A 13,643-nucleotide genomic window follows, 5' to 3' on the forward strand; every position below is an offset into this window, starting at 1 on the left:
TCTTAGCTTTCATTAGAAATGTCTGACTCGTGTTTTTCAGTGGACTGACTTTATGGTTTTTGCAGTCTCTTTGCTGATTCACTCTTATTACAACAGCGTGCCTTTGTTTCAAAAACATCTATTTAGGGTTTATTGCTCTGGGAACAACACTGGCTTAGTTGCTAATATCTTGTCAACCGAGGACAAAGTTCTTCAGCTACCCAATAAATTTAGAACGTAATATGAAACTGCTTAAAATAATACCTTTTATTTTAAAACAGAAACAGCGGTGCTTCCTGTTGAAGTACATTTACTACAAGAATGTAAATCACTTTGTATTTAAAATCTAAGTGCACACGTTTGAACTTTTGTTTGGTAGCAGGTGGTTTTAGGTTTTGTTTTCTTTTAGCTATCTTGGGTTACAGAGTACAGATCAGACTGAAATCTATAGTTGAAACGTATTTTGAAGTCCAGCAAGATTTAGAGATAGCTGTTTCAAAATCAGTGTGTATTTGCAAATTGCTGAAGGTTTATTACTTTGGGGGATGTGTGATACCCCTCCTTCATGTTACCTGGGATGTGAAATCACTTTCTTTGTAGATTCACATTCTTAATAGTTTGCCATAGGAAGACTATTTTATACAATTGTTATTCTTTCTTCGGGGTAAACAAAGCTACTTCTGTTAAGTTTGACACCAGTGGGTTTTTACTGTACGGACTGAATCTTAGTGATTTCAGCAGAGGTGGGACTAAGTTTGGGTTCGTCTCTTGACAAATTAATTGGTTATTTGTATCCCAGTTATTATTCCCTTTATTCTGTATCTGTTGTCGTTTCAGCTTTTAGTAGAAATTCTCATGAGACCAACTCTTATGACACAGAAAAAGAAACAGAAAAGTGAGTAAATAATTCTGCTGCCTTTTCCTTTGTTCTTGCCGTGTGCCCTTCTTGAGACAGGAGCTGTCCCATTTTTCTGTTGCTTTTTTCTCCATGCCGTGGATTTCCAAAATGAATCACTGGTTTCTTTATTTTCTGTACTGCTGATTCATGTTGGGGTTTAGGATATTCACCTGCTGCAAAGTGAAGCTCAGGAGCATTCATGCTATCTGCATAACTTTTCTCAGTGCAGAAAATCTCCAACCACGAGAAACTTTTCATCTTACTACGACTACAGCTGCTGTTAACAATTACTAACGATAACCCAGTAACATTATTTATGTAATAGGATTTGTGTGGATTGTGAGATAATGAAAAGTATGCTGTTTTCCCAACCTAGGCATAGTGACTAGTAATTTCCAAAATGATGTAAAGAGCGTTTGTTAATGAGGAGCAATGGCTTCAGGGCTGCTTTCCTGCTGGAGCAGCTTGAATTTAGTGTTTTCATTTATCTTGTCTGTGATTCTGTTGGTTCCATGCAACCCTTCTGAGCAAATGTCACGCTGTGTGACATGCCCATCAGCCAGAGAACTTCAAAGGTGAAGTGAATTGGGCTTGAGGCAGCTGTTGTATGTCTGTACCGAAAATACATCTTAAATATTGAAATGCTGGAATAAATAGCATTTGAAAGCTTTTCTAACATTTCCTGATGCTGCATGAAGAAAACCACGTGAAGAGGCACTATTTTAATACATCTGTCATCAGGCTTCCAGTTGACAGACTTTGAGTTAATTTCTGATTTCCCTCTCCCCTTTTGAAATCTTGCTTACTCTCTGTCTTTTACTTCTGTATGTGACTAAGCTGTGCACTAGACCTCAGGTATACCTTATTGTCTGCAGTCCAAAGCAGAGGTGAGTAGTAGTTGTGGAAGAAACAAGCAAACAGGGTAGGTAGTTATTCTTCCTCTGTTTTTTCTTCTCCAAGCATTTGCAGGTGTGGTGTAAACCAGCACTCGACCTGAAGTTCTTGCTCTTTTCATAGCTGTTCATATCACTGCTTTGGATGTTAGTATTCCTTGTCATCATAAGGCTAGTGAATGTCTGTGTTCTCCTTTGCAGTAAGTGATGACCTCATCAAGGACTGTTTAAGCATACTGTACAACACGTGTATATGTGTAAGTACAACTGCTGTAAAAAAGTGTTCTTCTAGCTTAACTAGTACGCTGGTTGTGTTTTAAATGATGTGATTGTTTTATACTTAACAAGATAACAGGCCCTTTTTGGCATTTGAATTTACTCTGAAGCTTTTCACTACGGTTCCTTTAGATAAATACACAGCCACCCTATATTGTGGATTATTATTCAGTTATTTTGTTTTCTTAGGCACATTGTCAAGCTTAACTTCTCTTGTTTAGATCTTTGAGTCTCCATGTTCCCATTAGAAAACTGTGTCAAGCTTTCTAATGTCATGCGTTCAAGCTTGAAGTTGGAAACTGGGATTGAATGCCCACGTTGTAACCCAAGCTTTATTTTATCTTGTTCAGTAACACTACTGAGAAACACTTTTAAGTTCAATTGTGCAAATTCTTCATATACTAAATATCAGTTCAGTTACCAGTTGATGACAGATCAGTGCCAGCTATGGAAGCAGCTTTAGAATTTTAATGGAGAAGGGCATGCCTCTCGTTATGCTTACAGGAAACATCCTCAGCATTGTTTACTTAATCGCACAGTTCATTATGTCATAGCCTAGGGAGCATTGTTTAATGGAAAAAAAACAACAAACCAAGAAGGTAGTTACTGGGCTGGAGCTCTTCCAAAGACAGCAGCTTTATCTCAGGAGTTTGAGTGCTCTGTATCTGAGTACAGAAAGGAGAGCAGAGGGAATGACATTTTACTTACACGACTTTTATTTTTCTTAAACCAGAGCTAATGTGACTTTTGCAAACTGCATACTGTAATAGCTGAGAAACAAGCTGTGTTTGACTTGATTTACTGTGTTGTTACTGCTTGCTTGAAGTAGTGTTTGGGATTGTGGATATCTTGTGTGTGCAGCATTAACTGTTTTCGTGCTTCCAGCATAGAGATTTAAGTTATGTTTAATTCCAGAGAAGATAATCTGTGCTGTCAGAGATCAGAGCATGAAAACTAGCTGTAATGAGCTGTGTGGGGGCCCCAGAAATTACTCTTTAGCATACTTTAGTATGGCTGTTCTTTGCTGAGTTTGTTATGGCTGACACTGGATTCTGGTTACTCATGCTCTGAAAGCAACACTGACAGTTCAGGAGGAATCTGGGAGCTGAATTTGCATACTATGAATTGGAGCTGATAATAATTTGTATGGGAAACTACAGGCAAGCCTTTCTGACGTGTTTCCAGGCATGCAGTGTTTACTCTTGGCTTAAGCAAGTAAACAACGCTGTTCTGAGATGTAGCCTCCCATCCTGGAGTCTGTAGGTCTTGTACAGCCCATTTGAACTTCAGACAAGGGTTGGAGTTACTTGTGGTCACCATAAACACAGTGCTTTCTGGTCTCAGGAACAGCTGATTTAGTAACACAGCCTCTGAAAAACTATCCTACGTGTGCCTGTGCCAGGTGATTCATCAAGGTGGGTTCTGACTCCGGGTTTATTTTTGCTTCTCCTTTCTAGACGGAGGGAGTCACAAGGCGATTGGCAGAAAGAAATGACTTTGTGCTCTTCCTGTTTACACTGATGACAAACAAAAAGACATTCCTACAAACTGCAACGCTCATTGAAGATATCTTGGGAGTAAAAAAGGTTTGTTACTGGTTTCTTATTTTTGTGTGGCTTTCCAGGCCAGTGGGGATATGACACTATAAGATAGCATTCTGAGTTCTTGTAGCTTGTTTTGAAGCATGACTGTTTTCACCAACATTATCTTTAATTACAGTTCAGGCAGAAGCCAGATTATGTATGTGGCTACTTGTAATGGTTCTGCATGACTTGCACGGGATGGTAGTCTTTTTCTTCTAATTACACATTGATTATTCCTATTATTTCAGCTTCTTGTGCTTCTCTCTTACCATGGGTCTTGTCATGTCTCTGAGATTACCTGAAATTGTTTGCTGCAGGCTGAGGGAACAGGCAAATGAGGTCTTCTGCATGAAAAAGGTTTTTGAGCCTGCACTGAAATACTTGCTGATGTCACTGCAGCTTAGTACTGTGACGTGGTGCAAATAAAACAGCTGGGGTGTAACCCTTAGTAAATGCACCTTGTGTGTGTTAATATGGAGAGCATCAGGGGCTTGTCGCTGTTGCTGGTTTTGCTTTTTTGTTTTCTGACTGAAGTTGAGGATATTGTACTTCCCTAGGGAGGAAAATATCTTAATTCTTAGTATAAGCTTATGCTGAAAATGGTTTCAACATCATTCTTATCTCTCTTAATGGAGAGGACTGGGGGGAAAAGAAAACTAGGAGTTGTTGTCTTCTGTGAGCCTTCAGGAGACTGCAGATAGAGGCAGAGAACAAATCTGAAACATAATTTCTGAATGCCAGTGGTCTGTTAAATGGTTTTGAAGAAGTCTACACATAGATGCATGAGGGATGGGTTCTTTGAAGATTTTAAGGATGCATTTATACCCTTCTGGAACTGATGAACTTAAGTGATGCCAGTTGCGGTTGCACAGCTGTTTTCAGACTCTTTACCTGTCACTGCCTATTTGCTTCTCTTCTACTAACATTGAGATACACAAATCTCACCAGGGAGGAACTGTAGACGAAACTTTCAGGCCATGCCTTAGTGAATATCATGTGTGATTCACTCAGCAGATTGTGTTGTCTCTTCCAGGAAATGATACAACTGGATGATATTCCCAATCTCGCAAGCCTTGTGTCCAGTTTTGATCAGCAACAGCTTGCAAACTTCTGCAGGATCCTTGCTGTCACAATTTCAGAACTCGACACAGGAAGCGATGACAAGCACACTCTTCTTGCAAAAAATGCCCAGCAGAAAAAAAACTTGGGTCCTTCTCGAGCTGAAGTTAATCAAGGTAATGGTTACGTTGTGAACGAACACATAAAAATCACAACCATTTACAGTCTAGCTCTTCTCAATGTCAGATCCGTATTGTTTGTAGCAGATGCCCTGAGTGATGTGCCTTAAAAGCATTTGTCTTTATTCCCTTTCTTTGAACAGTCTCGTAGAAATGGTCTTCTCAGTTAATGAAAATTTCTAGCTTTCACTTTCATATGTGATCAGTAATTAGATCAGTTGAGTTCTGACATTTTAGCCCTCTTTGATCAACTGAATGGCTTAAGATAATTGGATTTGTTTTCTGTAGCTTGGTTGTTTCTGCGACCTTTCCTTTAGCATCTCTCATTAATTTCCTGTCCTCCTTAATTCCCGAACTGAATCTCTACAAGCTTTGTTGCTGCTTTCAGAGTAATCCCTTCTCTGATTTTAATCTGGCATTGTCATGAGCAGGATATCTGTCTTTATCAACAAGGGAAGTATGTTTGATGTTAGTCATGTTGTCTACCATTACCACACCAGCCCTTGAAATCTATGGGTGTAATCTGAACTTAAACCTGGGACACAGTGCCCATTTTCTCATTTTGCTGTGTAGAGATGCAGAAGCCTCACTTAGAGGCACAAGTCCTGAATTCATACCCAACTTTCCAGGCAAGATATTTGAACTGAAATACCCTCAAAGATGGAATCCACTATTTTCAGCTCTTCATATACTGAAAAACTTTTGAACTCCTGAAGCAGACTTTTCTGTGGGCTCATGCCAGGCCATCTCAGGACTCAGGGAAAATAAAGAAAAGAGTTGGGGTTTTTGGGGGGACTTGGAGCTGTGTCTCTCATCTGCATTCCACATTACCCATGAGTGATAAAGCTCTGTTTGTAACCACTGCCAGGTATGGAGTACATAGCAGGAGACAGACAGCATAATATGGCTGGCAGAAGCTGAGAAACTTTAGTGGAGTGTATTGTCTTCTGCCCTGTGATCACCAGAGCTTGCTTGTAAACAGCAGTGGGCATATGCTGGTGTGGGTGCAAAGATTAATTTAAATTATTTGAACAATAAGCTTGGATCCTGCAGAGCTGAGCTTACCCAAGCAAATGTTTAACTACCCATTTCTTGTTTGCACAGTCAGAGCTGTGTCTAAGATTATAAAGCATATTCAATTTTAAAACCTTTATCACGGAGTTTATTCTTTCCAAGATGGTACCAGTAGGCAGAATCACGGCTCTTAGCATAGAGTTGATGGCTAAATTGATTGTGTTTTTCTACTTTATTTGCAAGTGCAAAGACTTAGACATGTGTCTGAAGAGGTCTTGCAGTTACGATTCTTTGAAAATACTGGGACAAAATGTACCTCCTGGCACCTTCCAAGCCCTCCCCAAAGATTTCACAGATTGGTGACTTCTGGCCTTGGACTAACTGCTCTTTCTAAGGGTGCAATGATTCTGTAATCCTCCAACCTGGGGCAGGTGTCATGTGCTCCCCTCCCATTCTGCTCTGTGGTGAACTAGCTCAGGAAACTAGTACATGAAAAATGAAGCCTTTTCCAAACAGGTACTGAACTGAGTTGATTCAGTTTGCTCTGAGGCAAAGGACTGCAGGAGGTAAAACGTTGGAGGTGGCATTGTACAGAGGAACAGGGAGGTAGAGCTGGCCCTTGCATGGGCTGCTGCTTAATTTCTTCCTACTTAAGAAACTAATCTTGCTGAAAATTGATACTGACTCTTTGTGAGCTGGATAACAACAGTGTTGGCAAAAGGGAATTGGCCAGAAAGAAGCAGTCAGAGTAGGGTAGAGCTACTTTTTATCCATTGTAAGTCTAACATAAACCAAGTCAGTGCTGAATTATGCCTAGGGTACCAATGCTGTCTTCCAGTCCTTAGAAGGAGAGTGCAATCAATCTTCAGTCTTTGGATCTTTTTAAGTAGGTGGAATATTTTTCTCTATACTCTTCCATATTACTAATGTAGGTATAGAGGATTTGGGTATTGGTGGTCTTGAATCACAACAAAATGTTTTTTCTTTTTCAGCTACACTTCTGAATATACCAGGTTTCATTGAACGATTATGCAAACTGGCAACACGGAAGGTATCTGAAACAACAGGCACCTCCAGCTTCCTCCAGGAGCTTGAAGAATGGTACACCTGGCTGGACAATGCCCTCGTGCTTGATGCATTGATGAGAGTGGCAAATGAAGAGGCAGAGCAGAGCAGTACAGGTATCTGGCCTGCATTCCTCTAACCACCACCAGCTAATGTGTATTTAATCATCTTTGGTGGTTGTCGTTTGTTGCTTTTCCTTTCAAACAGTATCAATTCTGGTTTTATTGCATGAAATACTGAAATATCAGCACTTAGGTCTGACTCCTGCTTTGTTCTCAGGTAGCACTGATTTAGTTTCATAAGCTAAAGTTAGTGAAAAGGGAAAAAAAATACTCCTCACACCATTTATTTGTAATCCTATGCACCCCCATAACTAATGTCCCTCAGTGACAAGAACATATCTGATAAGTGGGGTAAGTGACTTTACCAGGGTTTGCTCTGAGGCTTAAGCAAATGGAATTCATTTCATGCACTTCACATGAAGCAAGCAACCCCCTCTTTCAGAAGGAAAATGGGGTTAGTTGGTGGGGGAGCTTCTTTCAAGGGACTGTTCGGAAGAGTCAATGCAACCTTAAGAGAAGGCAGTGAAATAAGGGCCTGGTTTGTTTTTCTGGTGTTACAGAAATGCAAGGTATGTCTTATTTAACTCAAAGCACTAAATAATGAGATGAGAGTTATTTCCAGCGTTTGATATCTAAATGTTTGCTTTCGTGCTTAGAAAGTTTAGCCTTGGAAGCTTTTGTCACGATCCAGCTTTGTGAATTTTGTAGCAATTATTAAAAGTTCTGGAAAGTGCACAAGAAGAGAAAGATGTGAATGTTCCAGCAGTGCCTTGCACGTAACTTTATGCACCCTTTGGTGCAAACTGGGACTACTCAGTAATCCGAAACAGGATTCAGAGGGCGACTTTGCTGAGTTGGAACATGCTCAGTTGCAGCTCTTGACCCACAACATCAGTTAGCAGACAAACCTAGACATACTTTCCCAGAATACTGCCTCAGTCTTCACTGACTTGTGGCTTAGGGATGTATGAGTCAAAGGCGGTGTCTGTGCTTTTTAGCCTTTGATGGTTTCCTTCTTCCATGTTCTTGTCTACTGAATGTTTCTTCACATGGCTTCAAAAAGCACTCATGCTATCCTCTAGCAGCGTGGTTGGCAGCTTAGTTATGAATGTTATAAAGACCTCATTCCTTTTTGAACTGCAACCTGCAAGTTTCTCTGCCCTTATTTACTTTATCCGCATCACTCACAATTTCTATGTTTTCCACTTGAATTTGTGGTATCCAGTTTCTTCCTTTAGCAGTATAATAGGTCATGAAAATGGCTTAACTGTGTCCTAAATATATACTGGTATTGAGGTACAAAATACAAGTAGATTAACAGTAAATATTTCTGATACTCTCACCCCCTGTTTCTATAACCTTTTCTGTCATGCTCTTTCTCATTCATTGGTATACTAATTCATATTAGTTGATCTTGCTTATTTTGTTGTATGATTCATTCAGCTTATGGAAAAATTAAACTTTAAAAAGTCAGACTTTATCTCTTCTAAAATTTCAGCCGTGTTTTTTCTCCTTCCCTTGCATTTAATTTAAATTGGTTATTTGTTTTATGCCAGCGCTTTTAGTTGAGGATTCATGCACACACATTGGTCTTACGTCTGCTGTGTTTGAATGTAAAAGTAATAGCCGTAATGAATCCTGTTGAAACTGCTTCAGGCTCACATCTTTGCCATCTTCTTCAGAGTCTTCTGATGAAAGTGGTTTGGCCAACACCTCAACACGAACACAGCTTCCACAGTCTATGAAGATCATGCACGAGATCATGTATAAGCTGGAGGTGTTATATGTCCTCTGTGTGTTGCTCATGGGGAGACAAAGGAATCAGGTGAGTATTTGTGGATGGTTACATGCAGAAGTTGATATCCCTTTAGGCTGAAGCACTCATTAATGAGGTCATGGATAAAGAAACATGAAGGGCAAAGCTCAAGACATAAAGCTGAGAAGATGTACTTCAGTTTTGTCAGTTCTGGGTGCTTCATAGCAGTCCTATTCATATGTTCCATTTGCATTTCTTGCATTTGAAAAGAAAAGTAAATGATTTGTTCCCTATCTTTTGTAACTCCTGGAGAACCTATCACTGCAGTGTGGCTGTAGCAGGATTTCAAACAGGTTGAAGGCATATTGAGGAGGTAAAGAGGAAGCAATCTGTTGGTGCAGGTTTGACAGATTTCCAGTACTGGCAATCTGCTCAGCTTAGCAGAGCAGCTTGGAATAGCAAAGTATTGGGATGCCCTAAAGACTGGGAGGATCCAGGATCTTTTTTTGTGTCCTTGAAGGGCTGTTGTATTAAGCAAGAGTTAGTGGTACTGGGGGCTGTTGCTTGAGCACATTTATCATGTTCATTTTGTTCTTTGCTAGTAACCTCCTACCCTATAGGAGTCACAAATACTTGTCGTAGACAATCCTTTAAATATATTAATTTGAATTTAACGTAGAAGTGTATTTGTAGTACACTTCTGCAAAGTAACTTATCTGTTCACTGTGACCCTACAAAGTGATGCTCTGCATTAGAAAGAAATTCTATATAATAGTAAACAGAGGAAGTATGCTGCTGAAGTAGCTGGCTTTGAAGCTGAATCCTAGTTTTATTTGCTGGAAAAACTCCTTACTCTTCCTCTGCCCACACGGGAAGCCTTGGGGTAGAACTGCCTTGTGGTTTCTTCTTCCCAGGAGTTCATTCAGGACTGGATTTGAATTGTTGAAGATTTAAAGTTACTTCATTCCCAAACAATTATTGTTGAGAGTCAGATCCTTTTGTAGAATCCTGCTCTTGCTTGACAGACAATAACGTACATAACTCTTTAATCTGTTTAAAACTTCCAAGGAATTTTGTGGCAGATATAAATCCATTCCCCTTCTTGAGAGGAACCCAACTTAAGAATTAGAACTGAGCTACTCTGTGTGCAGCTGAGCAGCAGTGGGCAGGTAGTGGCAGTGTATGCAGTCACACTCTTGCTGACAAACATTTCAGCTGCTTGATGGTATCCTTTTTCTATCAAGAAATAAAAGCATAAGATCTGTAACTTCAGTCTTCCAGTGTAAGCAACTGAAGGATCTTACTAGTTTTATATTTTGTGCAGAGTTCCTAAAGGGCATCACAAATCTGCTTCAGTCCACTGTGGTCATCAATGTAATGATCTGACATTTGCTTGAAGCATGATGCAGCTCCTTAACAAACTAAACCTGTTGTTGAATGTTTATTCTAAACCCTTGGTTTAAACTTGACTTACTTGCATGTATTGCAAACTGTGTTAGCAGTGAGTTGGCTCCTGTTTGCTGCCACCTTGGGATGATCACACCCTTGGGGATGAGTGGTGTCTCACTGCAGATCTGCGCCACTGCTTCCTTCTCATTATGGTCACACCCTTAGTTACTCTCCTCATACATTTTCCACTCTGTCTTGCATGTTCCTATTGTGACAAATATTCAGCTCAAAGCTGCCCACTGCTCTGTAGATTATGTGAACAAAAATTGTATCCACACTTTCTGTTGTCTTCAAAGGACAACCTCAGCTTCGGCTGTGTGAGCTAGAAAGGCAGAGGATGCTCAGAGGGTGACTGGCAGCAGAGAATGTATGCAGCTTAGTGTTGTGACACAGGTTATGTATGGATGTATTCTCAGGGTGTTGCAAGCAATCTCCCAGCTTTTTCCCAAAGTGTGTGTTCTGTCTGTGCCCACCAGGCTGCACACCATGCTGAGTATCTGTGCTACTACACACATATGCTGTTTGGTAAAGAATTTCCTTTTTCTGTTGTCAGAAGATGCTGTGTTTTGTCTGTATATGAGGCTGCAGCAAGTGATTCCTTCTTTCTCTTCTTTTCCAGGTTCACAAAATGATAGCAGAATTCAAACTGATTCCTGGCCTCAATAATTTGTTTGACAAACTGATCTGGAGGAAGCATTCGGCATCTGCTCTTGTTCTGCATGGACACAATCAAAATTGTGACTGTAGCCCCGTGAGTAAATTTTTAAGTTCTGTACAGATTTTGATGTTATTTATCATACAGATCTAAGAAATTGTATTGAATAAAGGAATGCCTGTACAATAAGCTTAGTGAAACATGGTGGGACTCTGGGTTTTTAGGTTCTTCAGTTGCAAATTATTGTTTTCACTGAAGTCTTCATCTGTGGTGCGTTGTAGCATATATCAGAGGGCAGTTTAACTTCTCTCTTCTTCACTGGGAACTGAGAAGAACATTCCTTCTGTGGTTCCTGGAGGCCAAAGCTAGGAGAAGACCAAGACTTAATGAAACAATTACTGATGAGTCTAGCAGTGAATTAACTGTTGCATGCATAGTCTTGCTGGCAGCTTCCAGTTCGGTTTTGTTTTTGGGAAGCCTGAGAAGTGCAGCCTTCCCTGTTTATGCAGATCATTTGCTCTGCTGTTCAAATGGGTTTGATTTGGGTAGGTTTCCAATTCAGCTGTTTCATGTCAGCCTAATGACCAATGATATCCAAAAATACTGCAGCAGTTTTGTTGACGTTTCTTTACTCTTTTTTAGGATATCACTCTAAAGATACAGTTCCTGAGGCTTCTTCAGAGCTTTAGTGATCACCACGAGTGAGTATGAGAAGCTGTGGTATATTGTGGCTCGGTGGTATTGTTTGCCTGGTTACGGGCACCCCGGGCATGGTGCAGGCTCTGTGTGAATGGAATGTTGTGCTGTCCTTAAACATCTACTCAGATGTTCATGTTTAGGTCCTGATGCAAAAAGGCGAGGGCTGTGTTCTCCAGTAGGCAAGTTTTAGTGTGTCTGTTGAAGATTAAAACCGAGCCCATTTTGTTTAATATTGAAATGAACTGAAACACTGATGTGATGAGCTGCCACTTTCGGCTGCAGAAATAAGGTTGTAGCTTTCATGGTGCTGTTTCTGTCTTTTTCCTAAGAGTCAGTAGTGAGGCAGTGTGCTCACATCGGATGTTTTCCCTGTGGATGAACATGAGTCTGTTAAAATATCAGGGTGAAAGACAAGATGTTCACTGTCCAAGTGCTGGTAAGATGTCTCTGCCATCTAAATACCAGTGATGGAGAAGGCCTGGTTAAACTTGATCAGAAAACATTAGGGGAAAATTAATTGGAAGCTAGTCTGGAAATAGGAAGAAAGCTTCTGTTTGCTTCATTTCAGAAGGCATGCTTATGAAGTTTGGTTCTACTGGAGTAGTTATGGGATGGTACAGGTTTTTAATATAGGTTTACCTGAGAGATATTCCTCCTCTTACACAGAGATAATTGTTGTTCTAGTTTGACTTGAAAAGTCACATCTTGAATTCTCTCAGCGTCCTTTGGCTGTAATTCAGCCCTACAAGATGGTTTCATGTTCCATACAAACTTCTGCATTTGAGGCATATTGCTCTAAATGTGCACATCTACACTTGTTGCCTTGCAGGTATTTTATGTGTAGGATTTATGTGGTACCATTAAGCTTGTTACATATGCGTGCTGGAAGTGGCAACCTTTTTCATTTGGCAATACTATCTGTAAGAACCAGGGATCTGCTGAGCTTTTAAACATAAGAGGAACAAATCCTTCATTAAGGCATTGTTTGCTGAGGAATCACTCTGGGTTTTCCAATAAAATCTCTCTGGATGATGCTGTTACTTAGATAGCTACTACAAGGATCTCAGGCTTGTTTAGGCAGAAAACTGCTTTCATCTGTAGCATTTGAGCAGATGGTATGTGTGGAATCTGGTCAAGGTTTTTAAACAAGCAGTTGCCTGAACTGTACGAAATGAGTTTAGTGGAGTTAGCTGAGGACACAATGGGAGGAAGTATTTATATGCTGATACTGGCTGCAGTTAAATGACGAATAAGCTAAACTCGCAGAACTGTTTGTGCATGGAGAGAGAGGCTGTATTTTCATTACAGAAACCTGTTGATGCAGATCAAAAGAAGCTTCACAAGGCAGTCTCATTGGGCTCTAATCTGGAAGATAGCGTTTGAAGCAAGAAGGCATCCCAGTCACCTTTCTGGTCTAATAACTTATTTTCTTTATAATTACTGTGTTTTGATTAATGGGTTCCCTTTGCACACCCCCACACCCACTGCTGCATCATGTACTCCTCTGTGTTTCTTGGAAGTACCACTTTGCTATCTGTTACTGATGAATAGAGAACATGATGGAATTGGGGGAGCTGGCATTGGGAGCCCCTGGAGTCCATTTCTGCACTCAGATTTGGATGTTAGGCTTTTCTGCTCAGCTTTTCCACAGATAAACTCAGTGGTTTTCTTTAAGAAAAAATACAACAGCACTGTTTGGTAAAGCATTTATGCAAATTCCTCCTTCTAATATCTATTCCTGTTTGCTGTGTTTTATGAAGCCTTCAAGTATTTTCAGAGTAAACAGTTTGTTCAAAGCAATAAAGTACTAGGAAGACTTTTCAGCAGTTGCTGCTTTCCAGTTGAGGCTAATTACTGATAAGCAGCATAGTCATTATTTGCTGGAGAAAACCTGTTGGAAGCTATAAAAGAAGCTGGCTATTTATGTCTGCAGAAATTCATCCGGCTGTTGCAGAGGTTTTCTAAAGCCATCTGCAAGCAAATATTTTTAAGACTCTCCATGCAATGATGAACAGATCAGCACAGAATAGACATCTCAAAGCTGCTTGGTGCTGAAAGTTGTGTGAGAGACCACTT

General features: G+C 40.2%; 1 protein-coding gene across 1 annotated transcript in view; it reads left to right on the forward strand.

Annotated features, from left to right (window-relative positions):
* The window catches only part of TRPC4AP (transient receptor potential cation channel subfamily C member 4 associated protein), a 30,768-nt gene that overhangs the window by 9,439 nt on the left and 7,686 nt on the right, over positions 1-13,643 (forward strand). Inside the window, exons 4-11 of the mRNA XM_072349933.1 lie at positions 817-874; positions 1,972-2,027; positions 3,504-3,632; positions 4,663-4,864; positions 6,874-7,062; positions 8,691-8,833; positions 10,833-10,964; positions 11,511-11,569. Of these exons, the coding sequence (XP_072206034.1) occupies positions 817-874; positions 1,972-2,027; positions 3,504-3,632; positions 4,663-4,864; positions 6,874-7,062; positions 8,691-8,833; positions 10,833-10,964; positions 11,511-11,569 (968 nt within the window). The remainder of the gene's footprint in view (positions 1-816; positions 875-1,971; positions 2,028-3,503; positions 3,633-4,662; positions 4,865-6,873; positions 7,063-8,690; positions 8,834-10,832; positions 10,965-11,510; positions 11,570-13,643) is intronic.

This window comes from Excalfactoria chinensis, chromosome 15 (assembly GCF_039878825.1).
Source record: "Excalfactoria chinensis isolate bCotChi1 chromosome 15, bCotChi1.hap2, whole genome shotgun sequence".
Classification (NCBI taxonomy): domain Eukaryota; kingdom Metazoa; phylum Chordata; class Aves; order Galliformes; family Phasianidae; genus Excalfactoria; species Excalfactoria chinensis.